Genomic DNA, 24,850 nt, shown 5'->3' with positions numbered 1-24,850 from the left:
CTGTTGTGTCCAACAATGTTTGTCTTTGTCCATTTTATTGCCATTTTTGACATCATGGCCATGGGACTACAGATGAAAACTAGCCTCTTTGGCTAATTCTGGCTCTTTTACTCATGTTTTATTCATGTGTTTTATGAAATTGCTTTGTCCCCTTTTGAAATAAACTAATTTGATTAATGATATTGAGGTGCGCTCAATAGCTGGGAAATATTCGGGAACTTTCTTTAAGGATTTCATCCCCCAAAAGAGAAAAAAAGAAAAAAATCCCCTGCTTTGAGTTGCAAGTGTGAAAGTGCAAAAAACAGAAAAGTCTCTGTCCAGGCCTGATTTTCTGCCCGCTGACCTGGGTTCATGTGCGGAAAAGAGTTTGGAAAGACAAATACGACCCAAAAAAAAAAAAAAAAACAGTTCAGAGCTGCAGAACACCAAAACTCAACATAAGCCTTATGTAAATCTTTGCCTCATTTACCAGCAACAAGCGGTTTGCACAAAGTCCAGAGGCTGGAGTCATTTTGGTGAATGAAAAGTAATTACTGATGTCCTGACTTGAAAACGAAGCAGTACCGAGTCGCGTTGCACAAACTGCGCTTGGCGCGAGGATCCCCCTTTCTCTCCATTTTGAAAGCGTTTTGGATTTGAATCTGCCCGGGTAACCACGGTACGAAGTTTGAAAATATAGAAAACTTTGTTCATTTATATGCCGATGACTTATTGATGTCTTTCTTGAATCCTGTGCTTTTGGTTCCAAACTTTCTGGCCTCTTCAATCATGCAGTAGATTTTAAGGGTATGTACTTTTAAAGAAAGTATAAAAGTTCAGGTTTTTTTTTTTTTTTTTTTTTTTTTTTTTGTCAAATTAGTTCTCTTGTCTTTAAATAATTGATTAAACGCCCAACATATGTTTGATATAGGATATTAGGAAATCTGAAATTACATTTTTTCGGGAAGAGTCAGCAAATGAACCGGGAGTTGAAAGTTACTTCCTTTTTCGGTTATTGGCGATTTAAAAAGTGATTTAAAAAAGGGGGGTTATAACCAGTTAAAATCACTCCTCAGCCTCTTTGATGGAACAACAGCTAAAGTCACATTCAGAACTGATTTAACGAATCGACGTTCTAATCTTAGAGCTTATTTTCCTAGTCATTAAAAGCACCCTCCTGTTACTTGTGAGTTCTTCTGCCTTTTTGTTCCCCAATGTTTATTGACACATGCAGTGCATTGTGTGATTTTTTTTTTTTTTTTTTTTTTTTTTTTGTGGCTGTTTGTGTGTCCGGACTCGCTGAATGCAAAATTATCATTCTACTTTCAACCTTGTTTTTTTTTTTTTTTTTTTCCGACACTAGCTGTAGTTCTGAAACAGCAGCAGGTGTGCTTTCTAATGATATACTGAGAGCTCTGCTGGTTTTCTGCCCTACTCTCTCCACTCTCCTGCTACAGACCTATACCCCTCTGCAGTGACCCGTCCACTGTGCAGCTGAATATTTGCCCTTTTTTTTCCCCATACAAATTACTCAGAGAGCAAACTTGTACAATAGATTTTTTTTATAGAGATAATTCTTATTCCTTTTTATCGGGGTTTGAATTGTGTGGTTGACAAACACCCAAGGTTTTTTCAAACATATAAAGGCTTTTTTTTTTGTTTTTGGACTTGTAAATAGGGCAGGGGCAGTACATGTATGCTCTCCCTCGGCAGAAGTTCATCCAAGCCTAGTCACATCTGCTTCTGCAGGGAAAAAAAAAAAAAATCCTCCAGCTCCGGAGGGGACTTTTCCTGTAGTCCACAGGCAAACCACCAGGATAAAGCACCTGGGATTTTATGGACTATTTTCACATGATAACAATGTCTTGAACAGCCTCAGACAGACTCTATGCACATACTTGTGTGGTGGGAGACGGCGGCTGGAGACGCTGCAAAGTGAAATTCATGTTTCTGTTCCCCCTGTCTGGAAATCCACTGTAACAATGACAGAAATACTGCTTTTTACCAAAACAAGAGTTTATTCATTGGAAAGAAGAGATGACATGGGATTTCGCCGGCATGCTTCTGGCCACTGCCAGTTGGAGAGTAAGACGGCCTGGTCTTTAATGCTGCAAAATAAATTAAATTAAATTAAAAAAAAAAAACATGAAAGGGAATGGTGGGAGGTAAAGGTATCAGCAGAAAATTAACTTGAAATATGCAACACTCAGTAAAAAGTTATTCAGTTGGGATTAGATAGAGTTCAGATCTAATCAAGCATAAATAGCCTCTTGTCTGTGTCGTGGGGTTTGTGTTGGAGGTCACGCTAAAGTTTAAAATTCAATCATGAGCAAATTACAGCAGATTAGAAATGAAAGAGTTTTTTTTCGTACCCGGGATGAACTGCAGGCAAAGCATGGCGAAAAAATGTATAGAACCGACGTGGGGGGTTCGACATCAAGTAAACAGCATACGAAAACTCGCGTTAATTAATTAAGGAAAAAAGGATTTATCCATCTGAAAACGCGCAGCACATTTTGCCGTCATGATTAAGCCATGTTGCTGGTGACCCTCAAGCACTTTTGAACTCAGCAGATGCTCAATAACTAAACATCTGACATTCCAGGCCACGCCGTCCACGGGACTCGGTGTTTTGGTCAGAGATGTCCCCCGCCGATCTTCTCGCCACGCCTCGAACATCATGTGGGTGAATAAAAGCATAAATCAAATCGAAAGTCAGATCCACATTCGGCCGTCAGGACTTTAAAATCGATTCCCCCGATGTGGATTATTGATAAAACCGATATTAACAAACACTCATTTGCATTGATTGTTCTATTTCTTTTCAAGTTGTTTTTACAGCCCATTCTTTCTGGCGCCTCAAGTTGACACGCGGCTCCTCTTCAGTATTTTGGCAGGTTGAGTGATGGTGAAGTGAATAAAGCTCGCGCAGGCACTTTGAGACACCTGAAGGTTCCTGTGGACACACAAGAGCACTCTGCGTGTCACTCAGCTGTCAGAAAGGAGGCCCGCCGCACTCGCGCCAAGACGACGTGCATTTGCTTGCCGGGTAAGTAAAAGCTCTGACAGATGTATTAAAGTAGCGGCAAAGATGCTCCAGAATAATAGCGACGACCGGATGGCTGGGAATACCGATGACGTGTTCGATGTCTTGGGTCGCGCGTGTTAAACTCAAGGCTCGCGGGCCAAATGTGGCCCGCCACGTCATTTGATGCGGTCCGCGAGAATGTCTTGAAATAAATAAGTCAAACGCGTGCGATGACCAGGAGCTACGGTTCGATTGTGTTACCCGTGAAGTGACGGCGTCCCGCCATTGTTTGTTTGTTTGTTTAGAAATTTATTAGGACAGTGTACAAGTACATTAAGCACAGAGGCAGAGATGTTTGTACCAGATTATAGCTCATAGCTAAGTTCTATCTGTAGTCCATTATATCGCGGTGTATCCACATCATCAACAAGTGGAATTGAGAAATACAAATGACCTCTAAATGTCCAGGAAGTGAAAAGTTGAAGGCTGTTTCAGGAAAGATGGGAACGCCAATACATGTTTGTTGCTTCAAGGAGAAAAAGCGGTGTGTCTTTTCTGTGATCAGGCAGCGTCGGTTGTCAAAGAGTGCAATCTGCTAGTATGCTAAATATGCTAAAGTTAGCCTTGCAGAAAAATAATCAGAATTAAATGCCAAAATGTTACATAGAATCTATGCAAATGCGTAAGAAACATTTTTTTGAATGAGTAATAAATTCAGAGTTTTTTAAGGAGTAGTTACGTTTATTTTACATTACCTTTAGTTACGTTTATACTGTTATCGTCACATGTGACCCTTTGAGGGCAACCATTATGCTAATGTCCTACACCGCGGGTGTCTGTCTCCTCGTAAGAAAAGTGTGGAAAGTAACTCAACCTGCGGGGATCCGGCTGGTTTGTTTGTGCAGAATATTGGCTATTTATGATCTGTAAGTAAAAAAAAAACATGTCAGATGTCCGAGAGGGTCCTGCGGCGTGCACGCCGAGATGTAGTGCTCAACTTCCTGTATGTAAAATGAAAGCAGCTCATCTTATGGAAGACTTGACGGCCTTTTTTTGTGTCCGAGCATCCAACATGGGCCGGTATTGATGAAAAACCAATCAATAAGCAACGACTTTTTACTCATTTTCCATCAAAGCCGAACGCTCACATCCTCAGTTTAGACGCTCGTCGAAAAAAAAACAAAATCCGGCTCAGTAGGAGAGCCATTCATGCACGGGCAGACGATTTTTCTGCTGTTATTTTTCAATATTAGCATCATTTAGGAAATTAAATGATTAAAATTAACTTCCTGGTTGGTTGAATTTCTTGTTGGTCGTCTCCTGTGAGGGGGAAAAAAAAAAAAACAAGCCTCACTTCTCAGTTGACAATCAAATTGCAGAGTTAAATGAAATTAGCACATCTGCTTGCTTTGCGTCTAGCGCTCGTCGTAAATGGAATTACTTGCACGAGTATCTTAGAGTGAAGCTGCACAGCCGAGCCTCCGAAACCTCCTCAATGGGGCCTTCTCACCATCACGTGCCAGTCAGCACGGACACAAATTCGGAATTTCACGCCTAATTCAAGCTTCACCGAGGGAGCACTTAGGATGTGGAGTTGTTAACCGGAGGGAAGGGTGCAAGAACCTTGTTGGTGCAACGCCGGGGGTGGCGCTCTCAGGCTGCACACCTACGAGCACGGAATACTGACTTTTGTTTCCTCCGGAGAGACGGCGTAGCACAGATTGAATATTCAAACACGGTGAATGCATGCTAAAAGTGCACATTTTTTCATTTAAAAAAAAAAAAACAAACAAAATAATTAGAGATATCCTTTGATACCTGAGAAATGCAAAAGCAACGCATCCAACCCTTGTTTGGAAGAAAAACAACAAAAGAAGGTGCAACATGTTTATGACACGCCTGACCTCTTTGTATTCCTTTTGTGTTTCAACGAGGGTGAAGCGGATCGTGAAGGGGAGGGCGGAGGCTCGGGCGCAGGCCTGCGTGTTCAATTAGTAATGGAGGGAAGTTCATTTTTAATAATAAACAGCTTTGGACATTTCACATGAAGCAGAATTTAAAAGTGACAAAGTCAAGGTTTGGAGGCAAGTCGGTGTAATTGTGTTCAGGATGCATCGGCGTCTAAAAGCTAGCGTCCCGTCGAAGAACTGAGAAGTAGCCCGGTGTTATAGCACAGATGTAGTAACGCAGCAACCAAGCGTCAAATATCACATTGCGTTTTGTACCTTTTTTTTTTTTTTTTTTTTTTTTTTTTTTTAAATCAACCCATGCTGAATTTGCTAAAACCCCTCGGAATTCGGTTTTGGAGAAAAAAAAAAAAGGTACCGACAAACAAGAATAAACCGGAGATTTACCGTTTGCTTTTCAAGCGCAGTGAAAGAGATAAATAAAAGTAACTTCTTCAAGTGGATTTTCACAAAGGGCCAAGTCATAAAACTTTCTGAGTAACAAGGCTAGCAATCATAATGAGCGATATAGATGCTCTGTCCTGCTGCTCGGCCACGACACCGTCCCTGCTACACAGTCATTAGCGTGCTTGAAGTTTAATGTTAGCTTCTTCCTGTTTTGTTTGGCAACTTAAAAAAAAAAAAGAAAGTAGTGCACATAAACTATGTACATGATTTGAAAAATCACACATTAGCATATTTCCCTTTTTTCTTCTTTAATTTTTTCTTTGACCGCAGCGTGTCCGTGGCCGTCTGTCGTCCAGGTCGTGGTTAATTCTCAGCCAAATCGATATAAATGAGTTGTTTTTCAGAAGCTAGAGTTGTTGTGCCAGTGCAGTTTGAGGTACTCAACCCCAACAGTGTCATATGCGCATTCTTTATTGGAAAAATAAAATATGATTTTGAGAAATTCAAGACCCTGATGTGTGCTTTACTGGTGCGCAAAATGAACCGTGCATCAAGATCACTGTGTTAAAAGAAAAAAAAAAAACAGCAAAACAAGAGTTTCACCCAAAAACAAAAACATAAGAATGAATACTTAATGCAAATCTGTGTGACTTCTGCCGTTGCCTTTGAGAGACCGTTTCAGAAATGCGAGGCTTCACCTCGGCAAGTGCCACTCATGTCATTTTTGCAAACAAACTCCGTTCCTTTTCTTTGTTTTTATGTCCAGCATCCTCGAAAAAAGATTGCAATGATATATTAAAAAAGAAATCACACGACGTAGCGGCAAGACAGTCACAAGTTGACTATAGAGCGCACCAAAATCCCTCGAGCGCAAATAGGCCAAGCGATGTAGCGCGATCACCAGTGATGGCCAAGTTTCGTCACGTTTCGTCACGAGTCACATGACTCAGGTGTGCGTCTTGACCTCCGCCGAAACCTCTGGGGTTCGATCCAACCGTGGTGAAGAACCGCCGTGCTAGCGGGAGTGTCGTGGGAGCAAAGGTATGACTTCTGGGGGCATACCTGGATTAGAATTGGAAAATATGTAGCCCAATTTCTCAGTGGGGAACCCGTCGGATCACGTGGACTCGGGCGGTATTTACCGAGGTCTGGTTTGTTTGTTTGTTTAGAAGTTTATTAGGACAGTGTACAAATACATTAAGCACAGGGGCAGAGATGTTTGTACCAGATTGTAGCTCATAGCTAATTTCCATCTGTAGTCCTGGACAATACAAATATAAAACTGCATAAAATAGACAATATATGTAAAATATACAGATCGGCAATAAAATAACTACACAATATATAAACAGGCAATAAAATATGTCTTTTGCAAGTTGAAAGTGCTATTGTTGTGATATTGTTACTTTGGTCATTTGGTCATCTGGGCAAATACCCGTCTGGCAATGCTAGCGTGAGCATGTTTGGTGCTGGAAGCCCATTCCATTCTTTTATGGCTTTACAGGAAAAGGCAGATTGTGAAAAGGCAGACTTTCTTTTAGGAAAGGTTCCGGCGATGGATCTTTCCGGGCGGCTTGAAGGGCGCAGAGATGCCCGGCTTGTTTGGGGATGGATCCCTAAGGCCCGCTTCTTTGTTCTAGTTTTTTGGCTTCTTTGGCTCGTCTCGAGAAGCACGTCTTCTCCGGCCAAAAGGCTGAACACTGCGGTCTTCATCGCTTGTCCTTCAGGTGTAGGTGGACCACGGAATAAAACCAACAGAATTAGAAAAAAAAAAAAAAGATTGAAAACAAAGAAAGTGGTTGCTGTTGTCTTTTGATGGATACGTCGCAAATAGCTAAATAGCTAGCACCGCTAAATAGCGAACGGGACATTACCGTCGACGAATCAGCGATCGGTAAGATACGAATTCACAAATTGTGTGGCGAAATGCGATTTCGGGAGTCGTAAATTGACGGCAAGGAAAATAAAACAATAATTGAGTTAAGATTTTTTTTTTTTTTTTTTTTTTTTAATTTTAAGAATTTCTTAATTTTCAATCCATCATCTTAATTTTTTTTGTGCAGAGCTTGTTAAGTCTCACAATCCCGGGCGCTTTTCCGCTTTTCCATCTCGTGTTTTATCCTTTGACTCATTTACACAACAAGCCATCGCCACTTGGATTTATTTCCAGAAACCTGAAGCCTCTCGGAGGTCACCGTCAAGATTTTGACAAGAATGATTGAAAAAACAACCCTCCCTGTCATGTTCTAAAAACTAATTCAGTATATTGTTCCATTAAAATCCAACAGCTCTCCATCATTCAGTTTGCGTCGCCTCCCGGCTCTGGATATTCTGATACCGGGAGTTTTGCCGTCGGAGTGTTCAGATTAGAGCTAATGATGCTTTTGCGGTGGAGTGACGCCTCGCTTTCTACAACCATGTCTGAGCTGATCATTGGTTCAGACCATTATGTCACAAGAAGATATTAGCTTGTCACAGATGGCTCAGTTACGCAATTACCTCCTATTCAAGGACCTCCATGATGGATGTGGAGGCTGGGGATATTTCTTTTTTTTTTTTTTTTTTTTTCCTCCAATATTTAAAGTAGCTGCTGCTGGAAGCCTGTCGTGTTTGCACTGGACTTGCTCAGACAGGATAAAAAAGCGGAGTCTGTCATGGCGAGTTTTATTTAAAAAAAAAAAAAAAAAAAGCCCTTTTTCACTTCCCTCAACATTTCTCCTCGTGCTTTATTCTCCTATTCTTTTTGAGCTGGAAAAAAAAAAAAAAAGCAAAAAGCACCACCCATCTTTGCTTTGTGAAAAAGAAACCAGGGTTTATATGTTGAATCAAGGAAAGAAAAAGTTTCATCGCAAACTGTCTGCGAGCTAAATAGCCTGACGCGCCACAGGAATACAGAATATATCTTTAACCGCTCGGAGGCGTGTTGAGCCGCATTTTGTAATAAGGATGCATTTTGTAATAAACGTCCAAAATGCAATAACTTTTTCATTTCATTTTATAATAAAGCCGCATTTTATAATAAACTGCCGCATTTTGTAATAAACTGCCCCAACGCATTTTGTAATACATTTTGCCGCATTATGTAATAAATTACATTTTGAGAAGATCATTACATTTTGAGAAGATTATTACAAAATGCACTTGCAACTTTTTGTAATCTCTAGGAAATGTTATAACATGGAATTTATAGAATATTCTCTGTTAATGCAACCTTTGAATAGTGTACTGATAGTAATTGCTAAGTACTGCTACTAGGCTAATACAGTGATGCTAATAAAAGGCCTAGCTTTTACAAATACTTTAAAGTAAAATACAATTGACAAACAAATAAACTATGCTTCAGAATTGTTATCACATAATGTACCATGTTATTACATTTCCTACAGAAAAAAAAAAAAAGTTGCAAGTGCATTTTGTAATAATATTCTCAATATGTAATAACTTATTACACAATGCGGCAAAATTTATTACAAAATGCGGCTTTATTACAAAACGGCCGGGGAATCCAGCAGAGCTCCGAGGTCAAGAGAGCACTTGGCGCTGCCCTCTGGTGGAGGATCAGGTGTTGTGGTCCGTAACTGCTGTTAAATTCTTTGCAAACGCTTAAAAGTGCGACTATAATTCCTGCAAGGAGCAGAAAGAAGAGCGGAAGTGGTTTGTTTTTTTTTTTGTTTGTTTTTTTTTCCCCTTGCAAGAGTCTTGAGAAACGCATGACTCACGAGAATCGATTCGATGGGAATGGAAATCATGTTAAAGGCTTCCGGTTTTCGGGGCCGGTCGAGTCGGTCCATTTAGGAATCAACAGCGTAAGCAAACACCGCGGCGAATAAACAGACGTTTCCGTTGTTGTTGTTTGCGTTCAAGGGCAGGTCAAGAAATGCAGGGTCACGCCGAAGGTCCCTGGGAAAATATTTCGTTCATTCGTCCCCGAAAAGCGTCGAGCTGTTCTTCAGAATACGCGAGAGATGTTAATTAAAAAAAAAAAAAAAAAAACCTTAACAGGAGCTCGTAATTTCAGTAACATTTTAACAGCGGATTGTATTTTCATGCCGCGGCGATCAATCCGCGAACGGTTCCCCGTTTATCACCGGCTGCTTTCCGCGCTTTACGAGGCGTGTAAAAAACCATTTGGCTGTCAATTCATATTTCAAAAATACAGCATCCCACGGTGATCTAACAGGTTCCAGGTAGAAGCGTGGCAAGACGCTTTGTGCGGTGAATACTTTCCCAAATCAGTGTTTAAAATGTGCGAGACGGGCCCCCGGTGGGCTTCTGTCGGGCCCCGATACCTTACATGATATCAAAGCTGCATTTAGAGAAGGCTGGTTTTTTTTTTTTTTTGTGTACGCAGACGCTCCCTCGCCCAGATAGAAACGCTCCGGCTTGATTTAGACACACTCCGGAGGGGGGGAAAAAAAAAAAAAGAAAACAGAAGTGTGTGTTTCTAGGCATCATGTGAAATCGACGCCCACTCCCGCGTCCCTCCAGCGCTGTAAGTCAACTCTGAATACGCTGAGGTCGAGCCAATGTTTTATGAGCTCGGTAGTCAGAATGGTGTGTTTTCTTTTTTTTTTTTCATTTTTCTCTCCCTTTCCCCGCCTCCCTCCCCCTCTGTCCTCCCCTCCCGTTCTGCATCTTCCCTTATTTCTCCTCGGGCCACTAAGGCCATTGTAAAACACTGGCCTAAGTCCCAAGCCCCCAGGAGGCTCAGGGGCTCAGGGTTGACTGATCGCTGGATTTCACCACAGGCTTCCAGAACGAGGATTGTTCAAGAAGCTTTTCCTTCCCGCTGAGACCCTTGTGGATTAAGGATTCCTGGCTTCTGTTGCAGTAATTTGGCCTCACACGCCGCCGAAAGAAAGAAAACACCGCAGAGAGGCTGCGCCTCGGCTGTAGCGGGGCCCGCATTGCCGCGGATCTTCCCCTTTTTCTTACAATAAACAGTAAATGAATCCCCATCGTAATATTTTACCAGTTTTTCGCACAAGATGTCAAATTTATTATCCTCATTCGCAGGCGTCCGCGCCGTGAAATGACGATTATATCAGAAAAATGCACAGGTCCCGCTATAGTGCGCTCCCTGCAATCGCTAGCATGCTATTAGCATGGAAAGGATCCTCACGGCCCTTCCGGTGAGCACTTGGTAACTCATGCAGCTCCAGTCGGAAAACAACAACAAAACAAACTGCGAAACCCAAATGGGAGGGCAGCGCCGCCTCAGGGTTGTGTGTCTGTTCAAGGGAACGTTCGCAAGAGCAAAGCTGCATTCCTTTGTGCGGCACAGGGACCAAACACAAACTTTTATTGTCTTTTTCCAAGCGCTGAGGCCCAGAGCCACGCCTGACTGGGAAACAAAAAGAAATGGTTGTTCAGGAGTACATTATGGTGAGGGGTTTCTATCTATCTATCTATCTATCTATCTATCTATCCATCTATCCATCTATCCATCTATCCATCCATCCATCTATCCATCTATCCATCTATCCATCTATCTATCTATCTATCTATCCATCCATCCATCCATCCATCCATCGGCCAATGATCTCTACCTTCATGGATTGGACTGGTTGAGTTGTTTTCCTCTTACTATTGTTGTTGTTGTTATTGTTATTATTGTTATTATCCTCTATCTATCTATCTTACACCACTCTCCATTCACCTACCTTCCCATCCACCTAGCGATCCATCCACCCACCTAGCCTACCACTGATCTGCCATCCAGCTAGCTCGCTAGTGATCCATCCATCCATATATTTCTTGTTCTTCCTCCTTTCCACTATTATCTATTACTGTTATGTTTTTACTTGAAACTCTGGCACAACAATTTCCTTCGGGATTAATAATCTCATCCATCCACCGAGTTTACTACCGATCAGCCATCCATCCAGCCACCTACATTACCACATCTGTCCATTGACCTACCTACCTACCTACCTACCTACCTACCTACCTACCCATTCATCTCTCCCTCCATCCATCCACAGGTTGGATATCGTAGTTCTTCAGTCACTTTGACGACGTGACTGTCTTGATGCCTTCCTTTAGCCTCGGTGGCTCCACGGGTCGATGCTGTGAGCACACATTGCACATCTTGGTCCTCGCCGAACTTCAATCTGTTCATCAAGCAATCTTAAAGAGGAGATGTTTCTTGGGAGGACTTCTTGCTCTGTAATTCTGTCTGTCCAAGCATTTTTTTTTATATATTTATCTTTTTTTGAATCCTTCTATACATCCACATTTTAAAATCAGATGAAGAAATTTGCTCACGTAGCACCGATCAGACGTAGACGTCCTCCAGACTCCTCTTTTTATCCACTGGCTCATCAGATGAGGTCATCGCCAACGTCATGCAAACGTTTATGTGCTGCGATCAAACAAACGTCATTCATTCCAGACTCCCTTTAGAAAATTGATGAATTATCTGTGGATTTTTCCCTCTCATCCGGTGGCAGGACCGAGCGCCGCGGCGTCCCGGAAGCAGATGCGACGCCTCCTTCTGCCGCCGGCCTCAGCTGCCGCCGCCATGTGAAGGTTAGTGGACGACTGAAGATAATTATTGAAGAAAAACTTTGTCGGAGTCATTCTTAAATCTGCAAAGCCTCAAACATATTACAGTGATCCCTTAAGATATGAATTTGATTTGTTCCAGCAGTGGGCACGCATGTTTTTTTTTTTTTTTCTTTCGTATCTTTAATTCGTCTTCCCTGTTTAGAATAACAGAAAACAAATTAATTTGTTCCAATCCGCCGCAAAACTTCCTTTTGCTTTAGGTTGGGATGCATTGCGATTATATTCACGCGCGATATCGGCCGCGCGTATGCAACGTTCTCGCTTCGCAATTTCGTGCTTAATTTCCATTGAAAGCATCACCTTTCTGTGTTTAGCACTTGCTTTCTAAGGGCCCGTGATGATTATTAAACAAAATAAGCACAAAGATATGACAAAATGCCATACAAGAGATAGAAAACACACCGAATATGCGTTCCGCACCAAAGTCCTGGACCAAGTGGCGACACGGAAGATGCGGCGGCGTCTTGGAGCGTTTTGGAGTTGCGGGAGCTTGCTTAATGCATACAGCGCAAATTTCAAATTCTGATTTCCTCGCTCTTGTTTTCGTATCGTATATAAATTGTCCCCCCAGCCCCCCCCAAAAAATTAGTCAGAAACATTAGTTAAAAACCAATTTTCTGTCTCCTAGTGATTATGGATGAAGGCTCCCTATTGTGACTAAAGACTGATTTTCACAGTAACCTTGATCTTAGTCAGATTTCACCTGCAGAAAATAATTTAACCAAACATCCTGAGCCAAGAAAGGAGCAAAAACATCATTCGCCGGCTCACGGTGTTTTATTACTTTGTTATGAAATATTATGAAAAATATATTGGTTCGCACCTCGGCTAAAAATAACAAAATAAATACATGTGTACATATATAGGCTGCACTTGTCTATAAGCTGCAGGTGTCCATGGTCTTTTTTTAATTTTTATTTTTCCGTAATGATCAGCAAATCAAATTATTTTTCTGTTTTCAGGCGGAGAATCGATTGTGATGTTTTATTCTGCAACTTCGAGCTCTTTGCGTCGTTTGGCCTTTTACCTCGGATAGTTTTAAAACGTAGAACGCAGATTGAGGATTTTACAAATGGATCCATCGCTTATGTCATCTACAAAAGGAATCGCTCTCAATTTGGCACTTGGCATTTTTAAATGAAGGACATTTAAGTGACCCCTTTTAGAAAAAGGACCGTACCGTAAAAAAGTACCGTCATTTCCAAACTATTGAGCGCACCTGAATACAAGCCGCACCGGCTAAAAATAACAAAATAAATATATGTGAACATATGTAGGCCACACTTGCCTGTATTTAAATGTAAATGATAAAAAAATAATTAAAAAAAAAACAAAAATAAATATGTGTATGTACATAGGCCACAGGTGTCACATTGTAACATGAGATATTTTCACAAAAACATTTTTATTTTTTTACTTTTAATGAAATATGTACCGGTAACATTCACAAATACGTACCGGAAATGCTTTTTTTTTTTTTTTTTTTTTTTCCAATTAGTGTCTGTAAGATGGCAGATGAAAAAGATGAATAATAAGTAACACAAGGAAAAGTCCATTTTTATCCCCGCTTCGTCCTATCGCTATCTCGGTTTTCTAAAACCAATAAAGTCGTCTTCTTCGGCGTCAGAAATGAACGGCCTCAGAATTTCACGCTCATTTTATCGGTCCGATGCGACGAGGCTAAATGTTTTGTCGGCGCATCATTTAAATAAATTAGCCGCATCGTTTTTTTAAGCTGCAACGTTAAAAAGGTAGTGGCTTCTCGTCCCAATATTACAATGGTCAGTGTTAAGTAGTGCTAAGTTGTGCTGCACGTAGAGCTGCATGTGACAATAAAAGTCTTTCTTCTAAGCGCTGCTAGCGTTGCACCAACGCCGTCTGCACTGCCAGAAATACAGGTGTGAAATCGCCCATTAAATTCTGCCTACAGAGGACTGAACTTGGACAGGCGCTTAATAAAAATTTGGGTAGCCTCGGGCTACATTTCCACCAGATTCATCATCATTTCGATCTGTCTCCTGCACGACGTTAAATCCTACCAGGAGCATTTCAACCACGGAGCTATTTATCAGCGCACATCGGCAGATTTGATCATTCTCGCCCGAGTTTTATCCTCCTGCCGCGGATAAGAAGCATCGCGGAGGGAAAATTTTCTTTTGATTACTTCAATTCATTGTCGTTCCTGTTATTTCCACTTCCTGTCCCGGGTCGTCCTAAAGACCGAACTCGCACGGCTCATCGGGTGACGCGATGTTTGATTACCTGTCATGTGTTTTGTTTTGAATATTACAGACGCCTTAAGGGTTTTGCTGGTTCGACGGCCTCGCGGTGGGCGACTCGCAAGCAGGTGGGTTTCACGGTGTTAACTTCGTGACGATGCAATAAATTCTTCTTCTTCTTCTATCTGCTTTTCCCTTCAGGTGTCGCCACAACGAGTCAACTTTCTCCATCTAACCCTATTCTCTGGATCCTCCTCTCTCACGCCAACTACCTTCATATCCTCTCTCACTACGTCCATAAATCTTCTCTTTGGTCTTCTTCCAGACCTCATGCCTGGCAGCTTCACCTTCAGCAACCTTCTACCCAGATCTTCACCATGGTTTGGACATGAACACTCCTTTGTTCATGTCCAAAACATCTCAATCATCGCTTTGTCTCGGTCATACATGTCCTGCACCCCTGTGACAGATTCTTCTCCTCCTTTGGGCTTTTCCCTTCAGGTGTCGCCACAGTGAGTCAACTTTCTCCATCTAACCCTATTCTCTGGATCCTCCTCTCTCACACCAACCACCTTCATATCTTCGCTCACTACGTCCATAAATCTTCTCTTTGGTCTTCCTCCAGACCTCTTGCCTGGCAGCTCCAACTCCAGCATCCGTCTACCAATATATTCTCTATCCCTCCTCTGTCCATGACCCAACCATCTCCGTCTGGCTTCTCTGACCTTCTCTCCAAAACATCTAACATGTGCTGTTCCTCTGATGGACTCATTCCTGATCCTCTCCATCCTGGTCACTCCCAAAGAGAACCTCAACATCTTCATCTCTGCAACCTCTAGTTCTGCCTGCTGTCTTTTGGTCATTGGAACAGTTTCTAGTCCAAACATCATCGTTGGTCTCACCACTGTCTTGTACACCTTTCCTTTTATTCTGGCTGATGTTCTTCTATCACATAGTACCCCTGACACTTTTCTCCACCCATTCCAACCTGCTTGGACCATCTCTTCACCTCTTTTCCACACTCTCCTCTGCTCTGGACTGTTGACCCCAAGTACCTGAAATCCTCCACCTTCTTGATCTCCACTCCCTGTAGCCTCAGCGTTCCACCCGAGTTCCTCTCATTCACACCCATATATTCCGTCTTGCTGACGACGCAATAAATAACCCATCATTTAAAAGCATCAGCGAACCCGTATCCTTACCTTTTGCAGAGCAGCCGGCTGTCGGCGGGTGACGGGCCGAGCCGCGGACTTCTCGTCTGGACGCCACGGTTCCACCCAGCAAGGTCCTCTGAAGCGCAGCCCGGCCGGAGGCACGGTAGGTGTATTTACTTCTAACTGTATTACCAGGTGGCAGTCGTTGGACCGGCGTTCCAGATGGTTTTCTGACATTACATCCTTTCCAATGCAAATGAGCTGTAATCCGGTTCCATTAAGGCGACCGATTACGGTATCGCAGTGCGCCTCAAACGCCCGTCGCCCCCTCGTCATCGTTGATGTCCTCCTATTCAGGCGGAAAAAAAAAAAGGGTCCCGTGCTTCGGGCGCGGTCAAATAAAACCTTTTGGAGGAAACATTCCAAGCCTGAAACGACCACTGAATACTTAGAGGTGTGATTTAATGGTCGGGAAGAATAAGGTTAATGGATGGTAATGGCGAAGATGGACTTGAACGCCGGTACAACGGCGCAGGCGACACGACCGGATGCTAAAGCCGTCGGCCACCCGGGAATTGTTGCGCTACCGGTTAATTAAATGCGGGCCCGCTCGGCCGAATAACACCGGCGCGGAGACGGCGCTCCTCCCGGCCGGGGCTTTCACAACGGATTGATCTTACTGGCCTCTATCAACGTGAACATGGCCGGTGAATTCTAATGCAGGTTCGGTGCGAACGTAGCCTAAGACCGCTTCTTTTTCGCACAATAGCGAGGATTACACAAGCCTACTTTGCTGATCTCCCTAAGGTCGGGAGGAAAGTAATTGCTGGACTTTTGCACTTGATAAAACCAAGCCAGAGACAAATGGGCAGCCGCTGTAGTTTTGCCTCAAAGAAAAACTGGTCAATAATTCTTCTGCTAATCCTTTCTCCTTGCTTTGAGATCTCTGAGGAAGGGCTTGAAAGGCATTTAAGAGGAAGTGGAGAAGGGAAAAAGGTGGAGTTATTTTTCTCTCATGGATCCAGAAAAAAAAAATCCACCTTGTATTTGCTTCGTCTCCCCCCCCGTCCTTTTATCACGATCGCGATTTATCGGGAATTTCGCTTTCCGCGTCAAACGGCGAGCACATTTGGAAATCCATCCGAGGGTCCGCAGGCCTGTGAAGACTTATTTTACCTCCCAGTGACTCCGAATTAGCATCGATTTTTTTTTTTTTTTTTTTTCCCCCTTTCAAGTCAGAGTACTGTACGGGGCAGGACTTATATTCACCGATACAGATTAAATAGCTGCTAACGTAAAGCGCTATCATGTGGCGTAAACACAAACACGAGCAGCGTGCGGGAGGCGCCAGATACACGTGCACTAAAGTATCGGCGCCATGTTATTTATACAGCAAACCCTTACGTTCCAAAAAGAACCCGTGATAGGCAAAATCCGTGAAGTAGAAACCTTTATTTATTTATTTTTTTTACAATAATTATACAATTAAATACTCTATTATACATTGATAAGAAAGAACAAACCATTTTACAGGCTCAATCATCAAAGTTTTGACACAGTATTCTCGCTTTTGTGCAGATAACGTTTGTATCCGATGTAATGTTTTATTTCCTGCAGTCATTAATCCACAGAGCTAATGTAGACTTTATTCATACCACGGTCTGGTTGCGGACAGTTGCAACCCTTTTTGCATCCTTATTAAAACTTATCGCCGCTGTCGTCCTTATGTTTTTTTCTTCCTTCTTTATGGAACGAACGGAAGATTCATTCATTCCGTAATGCCGACCTACAGCCGCATAGCTTTTACCTTCCCTTAGCATGTCCAGAGGTTTAGCTTTATCCGCGATAGATAGCATCTTCCGCTGCCTTTTGGGCCCTTTTGTCGCTCCAGAGCGTTTTGTCAACATTACGGGTTTTAGAGAAACTCGCAAGAGAATTTGCACGTAAGTGATGTAAATTTGGCAAGCAGTTTTACGTACGTGTACATATTAAACTGCAACGTTATTGACGCACAGGTAGAGAAGAAGCGGAGTGACTTTTCAGCCAATCAGAATGCAGAACACGATGCACCATGCAAATCGGTGAAGTAGCGAAAGCGTGAAAAGTAAACCGCGCTATAGCGAAGGATCGCTGTACTCCATTTCATTGCACGTCCAGTCTGATTAGCTCATTAGCGCTCCGTCGTCGCTGGTTTCTGTTTGGAGTGCGATTGCAGCTGCGGGGTTAGCATGCACCTACAATCCATTACCGCGGCGTTGAAGAGGACGGGCTTTGTTTTGTCTTTTGAGGCGTATCACAAGAGTCCCATGACATCCTGCGAGAGAGATAAAAGCCTACAAAGGAAAATCTCTGCTCCTCAGTTTCGGATCACTCACTGCTCTCATTACGGTCATGTGTTTTTAGCGACGGCGCTGCTGTTTGCTCATCGCCTGGCAACGAATGGCAGATAGATGGAGTAAGTAAGTCAGATAGTAAGTCTCAGAGGCGGCATATCAAATCCCTGTTATGAAAAAAAACAAAAAAAAAAAAAAAAGAAGAAAGCAAGACTCCTCTCTGCTCGAGACGGCGCCGACTTTTGGGTCCAATAAAGTTTCAGAGGGTGCAAAAAGACACATTTCACAAGGATTTATCCGTCGTACGCACAGACTCATCCGGCACCGATGAGAAAGTTTCATTTTTAAGGAACGCGCCGCGGCTACATAACTGTTTCTTGTAAAACCCTCCATAAAAAGAGACGCGGGCGTTTTGTGACGATTCAAAATGAAACTCATCAATACCGAACGTGATTTGACAAAGTGGAAATAGGAGTTTAATAGTCTTCTTCTCTTCTTTGTGCCTCCCTTCTCACACTCCCGCCCCCTGAATTTATTAAGCAGCATCAGCCGCAGAGGAGCCGGAGGCCTGGATGCGTTTATGCACAAAAGCACTTGCGCGGTTAATTACACATGAATATAAACCATCCTGGACTTGGAGGACGTGCACTCGCTTTCACCTCCTAAAGGTGAGCCGTGGAAGTCATATGTTAGAAGCCGTATCCCATTTGACTCCGAAAGCTCCCGGGATTTTATTGCATCCGCATACCGTGTCCAGACCGGGGGGGATTTTTCTCCTCCTCTGTTTCGTCTTGTTTTTTTTGGGAGCTCCGTGATGTGATGTTGGCGGTTCTTGAGTCTCCTGTCTGCGGATTTATGGCTCCCCGTCATTATTGCATGACATTTTTACGCATGCAAAATAATACCACGTCGCAGCGGACCCTCACTTTTCGCGGGAGTTACGTTCCAAGACCCCCCCCCCCAGTGAAAAGTGAATTTCCTCAAAGTACAGACGTGATCATTTTGATGGTATTCTCTGATATATACTGCTCAAAAAAATAAAGGGAACACTTGAACAACACAATGTAACTAATATTTTTAAAATATATTTTAATAATCTAAAATAATGCCTTTTTTTTGCTTTTTTTTTTTTTTATTTGATTTACATCTTTCTGTGTAAATATCTCACGTTACAAGTGAACACCTGTGGCTTATAGACAAGTGAACACATTTTTATTTTTTTTTTTTACTGTTTTATTTATTTTTATTGATATTTTATTTCTATTTAATCATTTTTATTAATAGACCTACATATGCACACATATACATATGCGACCTACATAGGTACTTTTTTATTGATATTCATATTTAATCATTTTTATTTATAGACCTACATATGCACACATATACATATGCGGCCTACATAGGTACAAATTTATTCCTTTAGTTATTTTTTCGCCGGTGCAGCTTATCTTCAGGTGCGCTTGATAATGGAAATTACGGTACAAAATACTTAGAATTCTGTGGTTTGCAGTCAAACAGTTGGACGTCATGAGAAAACGCCTTGTGTGTCCGTCTCCAGCCTCTGTCAGTCAAAATTGCCTGCTGAAACTATACTGTTCAAAAAAATAAAGGGAACACTTGAACAACACAATGTAACTCCAAGTCAATCCCACTTGTGTGAAATCATAGTGTCCACTCAGGAAGCAACACAGATTCATTTGGACTTGTTTTAAGGACATTATATCAAAGTTGGATCAGCCTGGAGTTTGTTTTTACACTTTAATTTGGAGTGTGATTCCTAATCCAGACCTCCATGGGTTGATACAATTGATTTCCATGGATCATTTTTGTGGGATTTTGTTGTCGGCACATTCAACTGTGTAAAGAGCAAAGTATTTCATAAGAATATTTCATTCATTTACATCTAGGATGTGTTTTTTAAGTGTTCCCTTTTATTTTTTTGAGCAGTGTATTAACCCTCAACCAACCTCGCTCAAGTCGCGGTCCTTTGTGATTTACAGTAAAACCCTCGCTTTAACGCCGTTCACCTTTTCGCGGCTTCACTTTTTCGCGGACTTTTAATGCTAAGTCTTTTACAGTTTTTACTGCATCCTAATTGGCTAAAGGACGTTTGACCAGTGTCAACAAACCAGCTTGCCAAATTTTTCTCCGTGACAAAACCCGCAATGTCGACGAAACGTTCTGCGCCGGCAAAGGCACCTGGAAAAGGAAGACGTAAACTATCGTAGAAAAAGTGAAGCTTGCGGTCACGCCTGAACGAAGCTAGAAGCTATGCGGCTGTAGGGCGCCGTTGTAAATAAATGAATAATCAGTTCGTGACATAAAGGAGGAAAACAACACAAGGACGACGGCAGCGATAAGTTTTAACAAGGATGCAAAAAGGGGTGAGACTGTCCGCAACAAGACCATTATAAGAATTATAATTATATACGCAACCCTGCAATGGGCGAGGGTTTACTGTACTCTGTATCCGTTGTGGTTTCTGCAGCTTTCCTCCACGCCGGCTGTAGATTCTCTATTTTCTGTCTGGTAGCGGGAGTTCCGCTCCAAGTAGAGACGTGATAATTCCAATGGTATTAACAGATATTTTAACCCTCAACCAACCTCCTGCAAACTTTTATCAACCCACCGTCAACTGGATTACGCTTCCCACACTCTTCTACAGGACACTAAACACTTTTAGATAACCTGCAATAAACATTGAAATACTCACCGAAACCTGAATGATGATGACTTTGCTGTGCAGTAGTTTTGGGGATGAATTCTGATGAGGCGCCGCAGCGCGAATGAGAGCTTAGCAACTCTTTTTGATAGCGGCTTCGGTTCGTCAGGTGGTTCAGTATCTTCTAATTCTTGCGAGAGTTGGCGATCGCCCGGTGTCTTTGTTTTGCAAAAGAGATCCCGTCTTTTATTTATTTTATTAAAATTAATTTGACTATATTTTTTACTGTGATTTTTGTCTTCCTAGGTTAGATTATGGCTATTTCATCACCCAAAAAAAAAATAAAAAATTAAAATGCTGCAAAAAAAATCTCGAGACACAAATCTCAAAAAAAAAAAAAAAGACAAAAAAAAATCAGCGAAGTAGCGAGCGTCCAGTGTAGATATTTAAGTGAAGTAAAACGATGGCGCTTGTAAACATTTATATTCATATTTATTTGACACATAACTGTTATGCTGCTGTGACATAAGAATTCCCCAAAGGGGATCTTATTTTAGTTCAATTTTACTCCATTTTTTACTGTTTCTTTCTTCTTAAGCTAGAATATGGCTTTATCTTTCTTAATGGAACCAACTGTAGATTCGTAAATGCTGTGATGGCGGCCGACTTCAGCAAAACTTCTGCCTTCCTTGAACATATCGAGAAGTTTATCTTCTCAGCATTTTCCTGCTACGTTTGGGGTTCAGACCAGACTTTTGGGTCGAAGCTGGCCGTTAAGGAGGCATCGTAGAACGTCTTGTTATTCCGAATGAGCTCTCGCCTGGGTACAAAGGTACGAGTGAGAATTTGAATTTTAGTTTAACTTTATTTGTAATTTTTTTTTTTTTTTTTGCTTTCTTCGGCTAGATTACGGCTATTTCATCACAATAAAAAAAAAAACTGAAAAGCCGCAAAAAAAAAAAAAAAAAAAATGCGAAACGGTAAATCGCGAGTGTCGAAAAATTTTCAAAAATCCGAAGTAGCGAGGGCGCGAAAGCCGAACCGCAAAGTCGTGAGGATCCGCCGTATACACGATGCACACTTGCATACCGTCTTACCCGCAAGGCGCTAACCAGATCATCACCGACCGCGGCGAACCTCCCCTCGCTTAACGTCGAGACAGATTCCCCCGCTTCGACCGACGGAGTGCATCCGTTTCCCCTCAGCGGCCGATTCGCAGCCCTCATCTCCGCCCTGAGTGTGTTTCGTAAGAGGGCAACAACACGGCGGCTGTCCTTCAGCCATCTCGAGCGTGACCGCTAAGCCGGGCGAGCGCTTCCTGCGGAGCCGGACACAGACATCAGGAAGGCAATGATGTCCACAGTGTCCTCGTGACTCCCATAATGACGCCGTTGCACAAGGATGCCGAGTTCCACATGTCGGAGCTTTTCCCGTCCAGTCGGAGGGGAGCTGATGGATGGTTCCATCTCCTCCGCCGGATTATTTGGACCTCGCCTTCAGAATGTCACAATTCATGAAGCGGCCAGAGAAGCGGAAATAGAGAGAGAGGGAAAAAAAAAAAGAAGGCACCAAAGTTGGAAATATAGTCGTCCCTTAAGAGTGGGATTCAATTCGTTTCCAGGAATGGGTTTTCCTGTGTCGATTTGTTTTCGTGTCTTAAATGCCACATAAGAGATACAAACACGACACCGTTTTTATTTTATTTTATTTTTTTGTGTCTTAAATTGATTTTCCCCACTTAAAACTAAAGAAAACAAAAAAAAAACGATTATTTTCACATGTGATATTGATACCTTCAGGATTAATTTAACATTATTTCGTGCTTAATTTTATAGAAAGCGTCTTCGTTCTGGGTTCGCCGCTCTCTTTCTTCGGGGCCGTGATGATTATTAAAAAAAAAAACATAAAATAATGCAACTGAAGCGAGTGGCCGAGGGATGACGGGAGCAGTTCGAGTTGATTTTCTTGCTCTCGTATCCATACCACGCAATTTTTATTTTTATTTATTTTTTTTTTATATTTCAAGGATAAAATTCGCTCAAACTGTGCTTTGCATTTCAAAAAAAAAATTGTGACTCGTTTTTTTTTAGCGATCGCTTCGTTTTTCTCTTCTAATCTCCGGCCGATGCCGTGAACACACACACACACACACACACACACACCACAGATCGAAAAACGACAAGGCGTGAAAACTCAGACGTTGAATCCATGCTGGTGTTGAAATCACTGAGAACGACGTCGTAACAAACCACTTTTTTAGCAGCTGATTTCTTGTGACACGTTTACAGCGAAGGACTGGAGAGCAGGACGTGTTTCTAGATCAAATCAATGAATCGCGCCAGGATAACTGTTTTTATTGGCAATTCAGCCGCCGACTGTTTCTTCTCCTAACTGGTCCAGAGGTCAATAGTGTTGAATCCCCGGATCAAAACACTTCAACTCACTATCGAGGCTCGTGTGTTTATTGTGCGACAAACAAATCCGACCCCCCCTTTTTTTTTTTTTTTTTTTTTCCGTAAACAAGCACATCGCGTGCTAAAGCGTGTTTTTGATCACGCAGGTGGAAACGCGCCGGCGTGGTTGGCGTGACGAAGGAGCGAATCCAGCCGGAGGATATCGGACATTTCACGCTGTTATTTTTTTTTTACTGGGACGGACGCGCGGCTTCAGATGCCGGATCAAACGTCTCCATCTGAAAGCGATGTCACCTTTGCGAACAACCAGAACGCAACTTCCTGTTTCCCGCGGCTTGTTATTTTAGCCAGCGAGCAAATATTTACACAGTTGCAGTTCATTGTCACGTGTGTGTGTGTGTGTGTGTGTGTGTGTGTGACTTTGTCCGATGTCAAACGATTCTGTTTTGAAAAAGGAAACATGCGTCGTCCTCTATGTTGTAGGTGATTTTGAGCAAAGCGTGGTGTGATATTTGACCTAACACACACTCTGTGCGCACAAACACACACCGACAGACTGACTGGAGGAGATGCTTTATGTCTGAGAGGCAAATGTATGAAACTGAAGTGGTGTGTTTGGTTAGGGAAATGGCAAAGTTGTAATATTACACAATGCCTTTATACACTGCTCAAAAAAATAAAGGGAACACTTAAAAAACACATCCTAGATCTAAATGAATGAAATATTCTTATGAAATACTTTGCTCTTTACACAGTTGAATGTGCCGACGACAAAATCACACAAAAATGATCCATGGAAATCAATTGTATCAACCCATGGAGGTCTGGATTAGGAATCACACTCCAAATTAAAGTGTAAAAACAAACTCCAGGCTGATCCAACTTTGATGTAATGTCCTTAAAACAAGTCAAAATGAATCTGTGTTGCTTCCTGAGTGGACACTATGATTTCACACAAGTGGGATTGACTTGGAGTTACATTGTGTTGTTCAAGTGTTCCCTTTATTTTTTTGAGCAGTATAGTTTCAGCAGGCAATTTTGACTGACAGAGGCTGGAGACGGACACACAAGGCGTTTTCTCATGAGGTCCAACTGTTTGACTGCAAACCACAGAATTCTAAGTATTTTGTACCGTAATTTCCATTATCAAGCGCACCGGCGAAAAAATAACTGAATAAATAAATGTGTGGGCCGCATATGTATATGTGTGCATATGTAGGCCGATGAATAAAAATGATTAAATATAAATAAAATATCAAAAAATGTACCTATGTAGGCCGCATATGTATATGTGTGCATATGTAGGTCTATAAATAAAAATGAACAGACCCGGTGCCAGACGTGCTCCGCTACACTGCTGAACCGGCCGATGCCATCCAACCGTACCTTCAAAAAAAGAAAACAAAAACAACATCCACCGACCGTGACAGGGCGTTAGCTTCAGATAGCAAGCAAGTTTAAATCACGCTACATCTCCGCATTAAGAAATATGATGATTCACAAGCGCTAATTTGAACTTAAATTCTTCTTCGTCTCCTTTGGGCAACAGCGAATCCATGATGGAGTGAAAGTTGTATTTCTTTATATGACGTGTGAATGGTTGTTTGTCTCTTAATGTCATTCAAATAAGAGAGCGAATGTTGTATGTCTGTTTGCATATGACTGAGTGAGTCAATGGTTGTATGTCTCTTAATGTCATGCGAATTCGGGGGGCAAATGTTGTATGTCTTCTTCTTCTCCTTTGGGCTTTTCTCTTCAGGGTTCGCCACAGTGAATCCACCTTCTCCGTCTAACTTTATTCTCTGTATCCTCCTCTCTCACAGCAACTAACTTCATATCCTTTGTCCAAACGTCCATAAATCTTCTCTTTGTCGTCCTCTAGACTTCCAATTCTAGCATCCTTCTACCAATATATTCACTCTCCCTCCTCTGTACATGACCCAACCATCTCTGACCTTCTCTCCAAAACATAAAACATGTGCTGTACCTCTGATGCGCTCATTCCTGATCCCATCCACTCCCAAAGAGAACCTCAACATCTTCTTCTCTGGAACCTCCAGCTTACCTGCCTCCTGTCTTTTTATCATCGTCACTGTTCCTAGGCCGTACAGCATTGGTGGTCTCATGACACCAA

General features: G+C 42.2%; 1 protein-coding gene across 1 annotated transcript in view; it reads left to right on the top strand.

Moving 5' to 3' along the window:
* The window catches only part of LOC147232314 (uncharacterized), a 319,202-nt gene that overhangs the window by 6,351 nt on the left and 288,001 nt on the right, over positions 1 to 24,850 (top strand). Inside the window, exons 3-7 of the mRNA XM_086148752.1 lie at positions 2,585 to 2,661; positions 2,866 to 3,028; positions 11,814 to 11,892; positions 14,224 to 14,278; positions 15,362 to 15,467. Of these exons, the coding sequence (XP_086004878.1) occupies positions 2,585 to 2,661; positions 2,866 to 3,028; positions 11,814 to 11,890 (317 nt within the window). The 3' untranslated portion in view covers positions 11,891 to 11,892; positions 14,224 to 14,278; positions 15,362 to 15,467. The remainder of the gene's footprint in view (positions 1 to 2,584; positions 2,662 to 2,865; positions 3,029 to 11,813; positions 11,893 to 14,223; positions 14,279 to 15,361; positions 15,468 to 24,850) is intronic.

The sequence above is a fragment of the Fistularia commersonii genome, chromosome 7 (assembly GCF_037954325.1).
Source record: "Fistularia commersonii isolate RoL2024-O1a breed Wild chromosome 7, RoL_Fcom_v1.0, whole genome shotgun sequence".
Lineage (NCBI taxonomy): Eukaryota > Metazoa > Chordata > Actinopteri > Syngnathiformes > Fistulariidae > Fistularia > Fistularia commersonii.
This window is presented reverse-complemented; position numbering and strand designations above follow the sequence as displayed.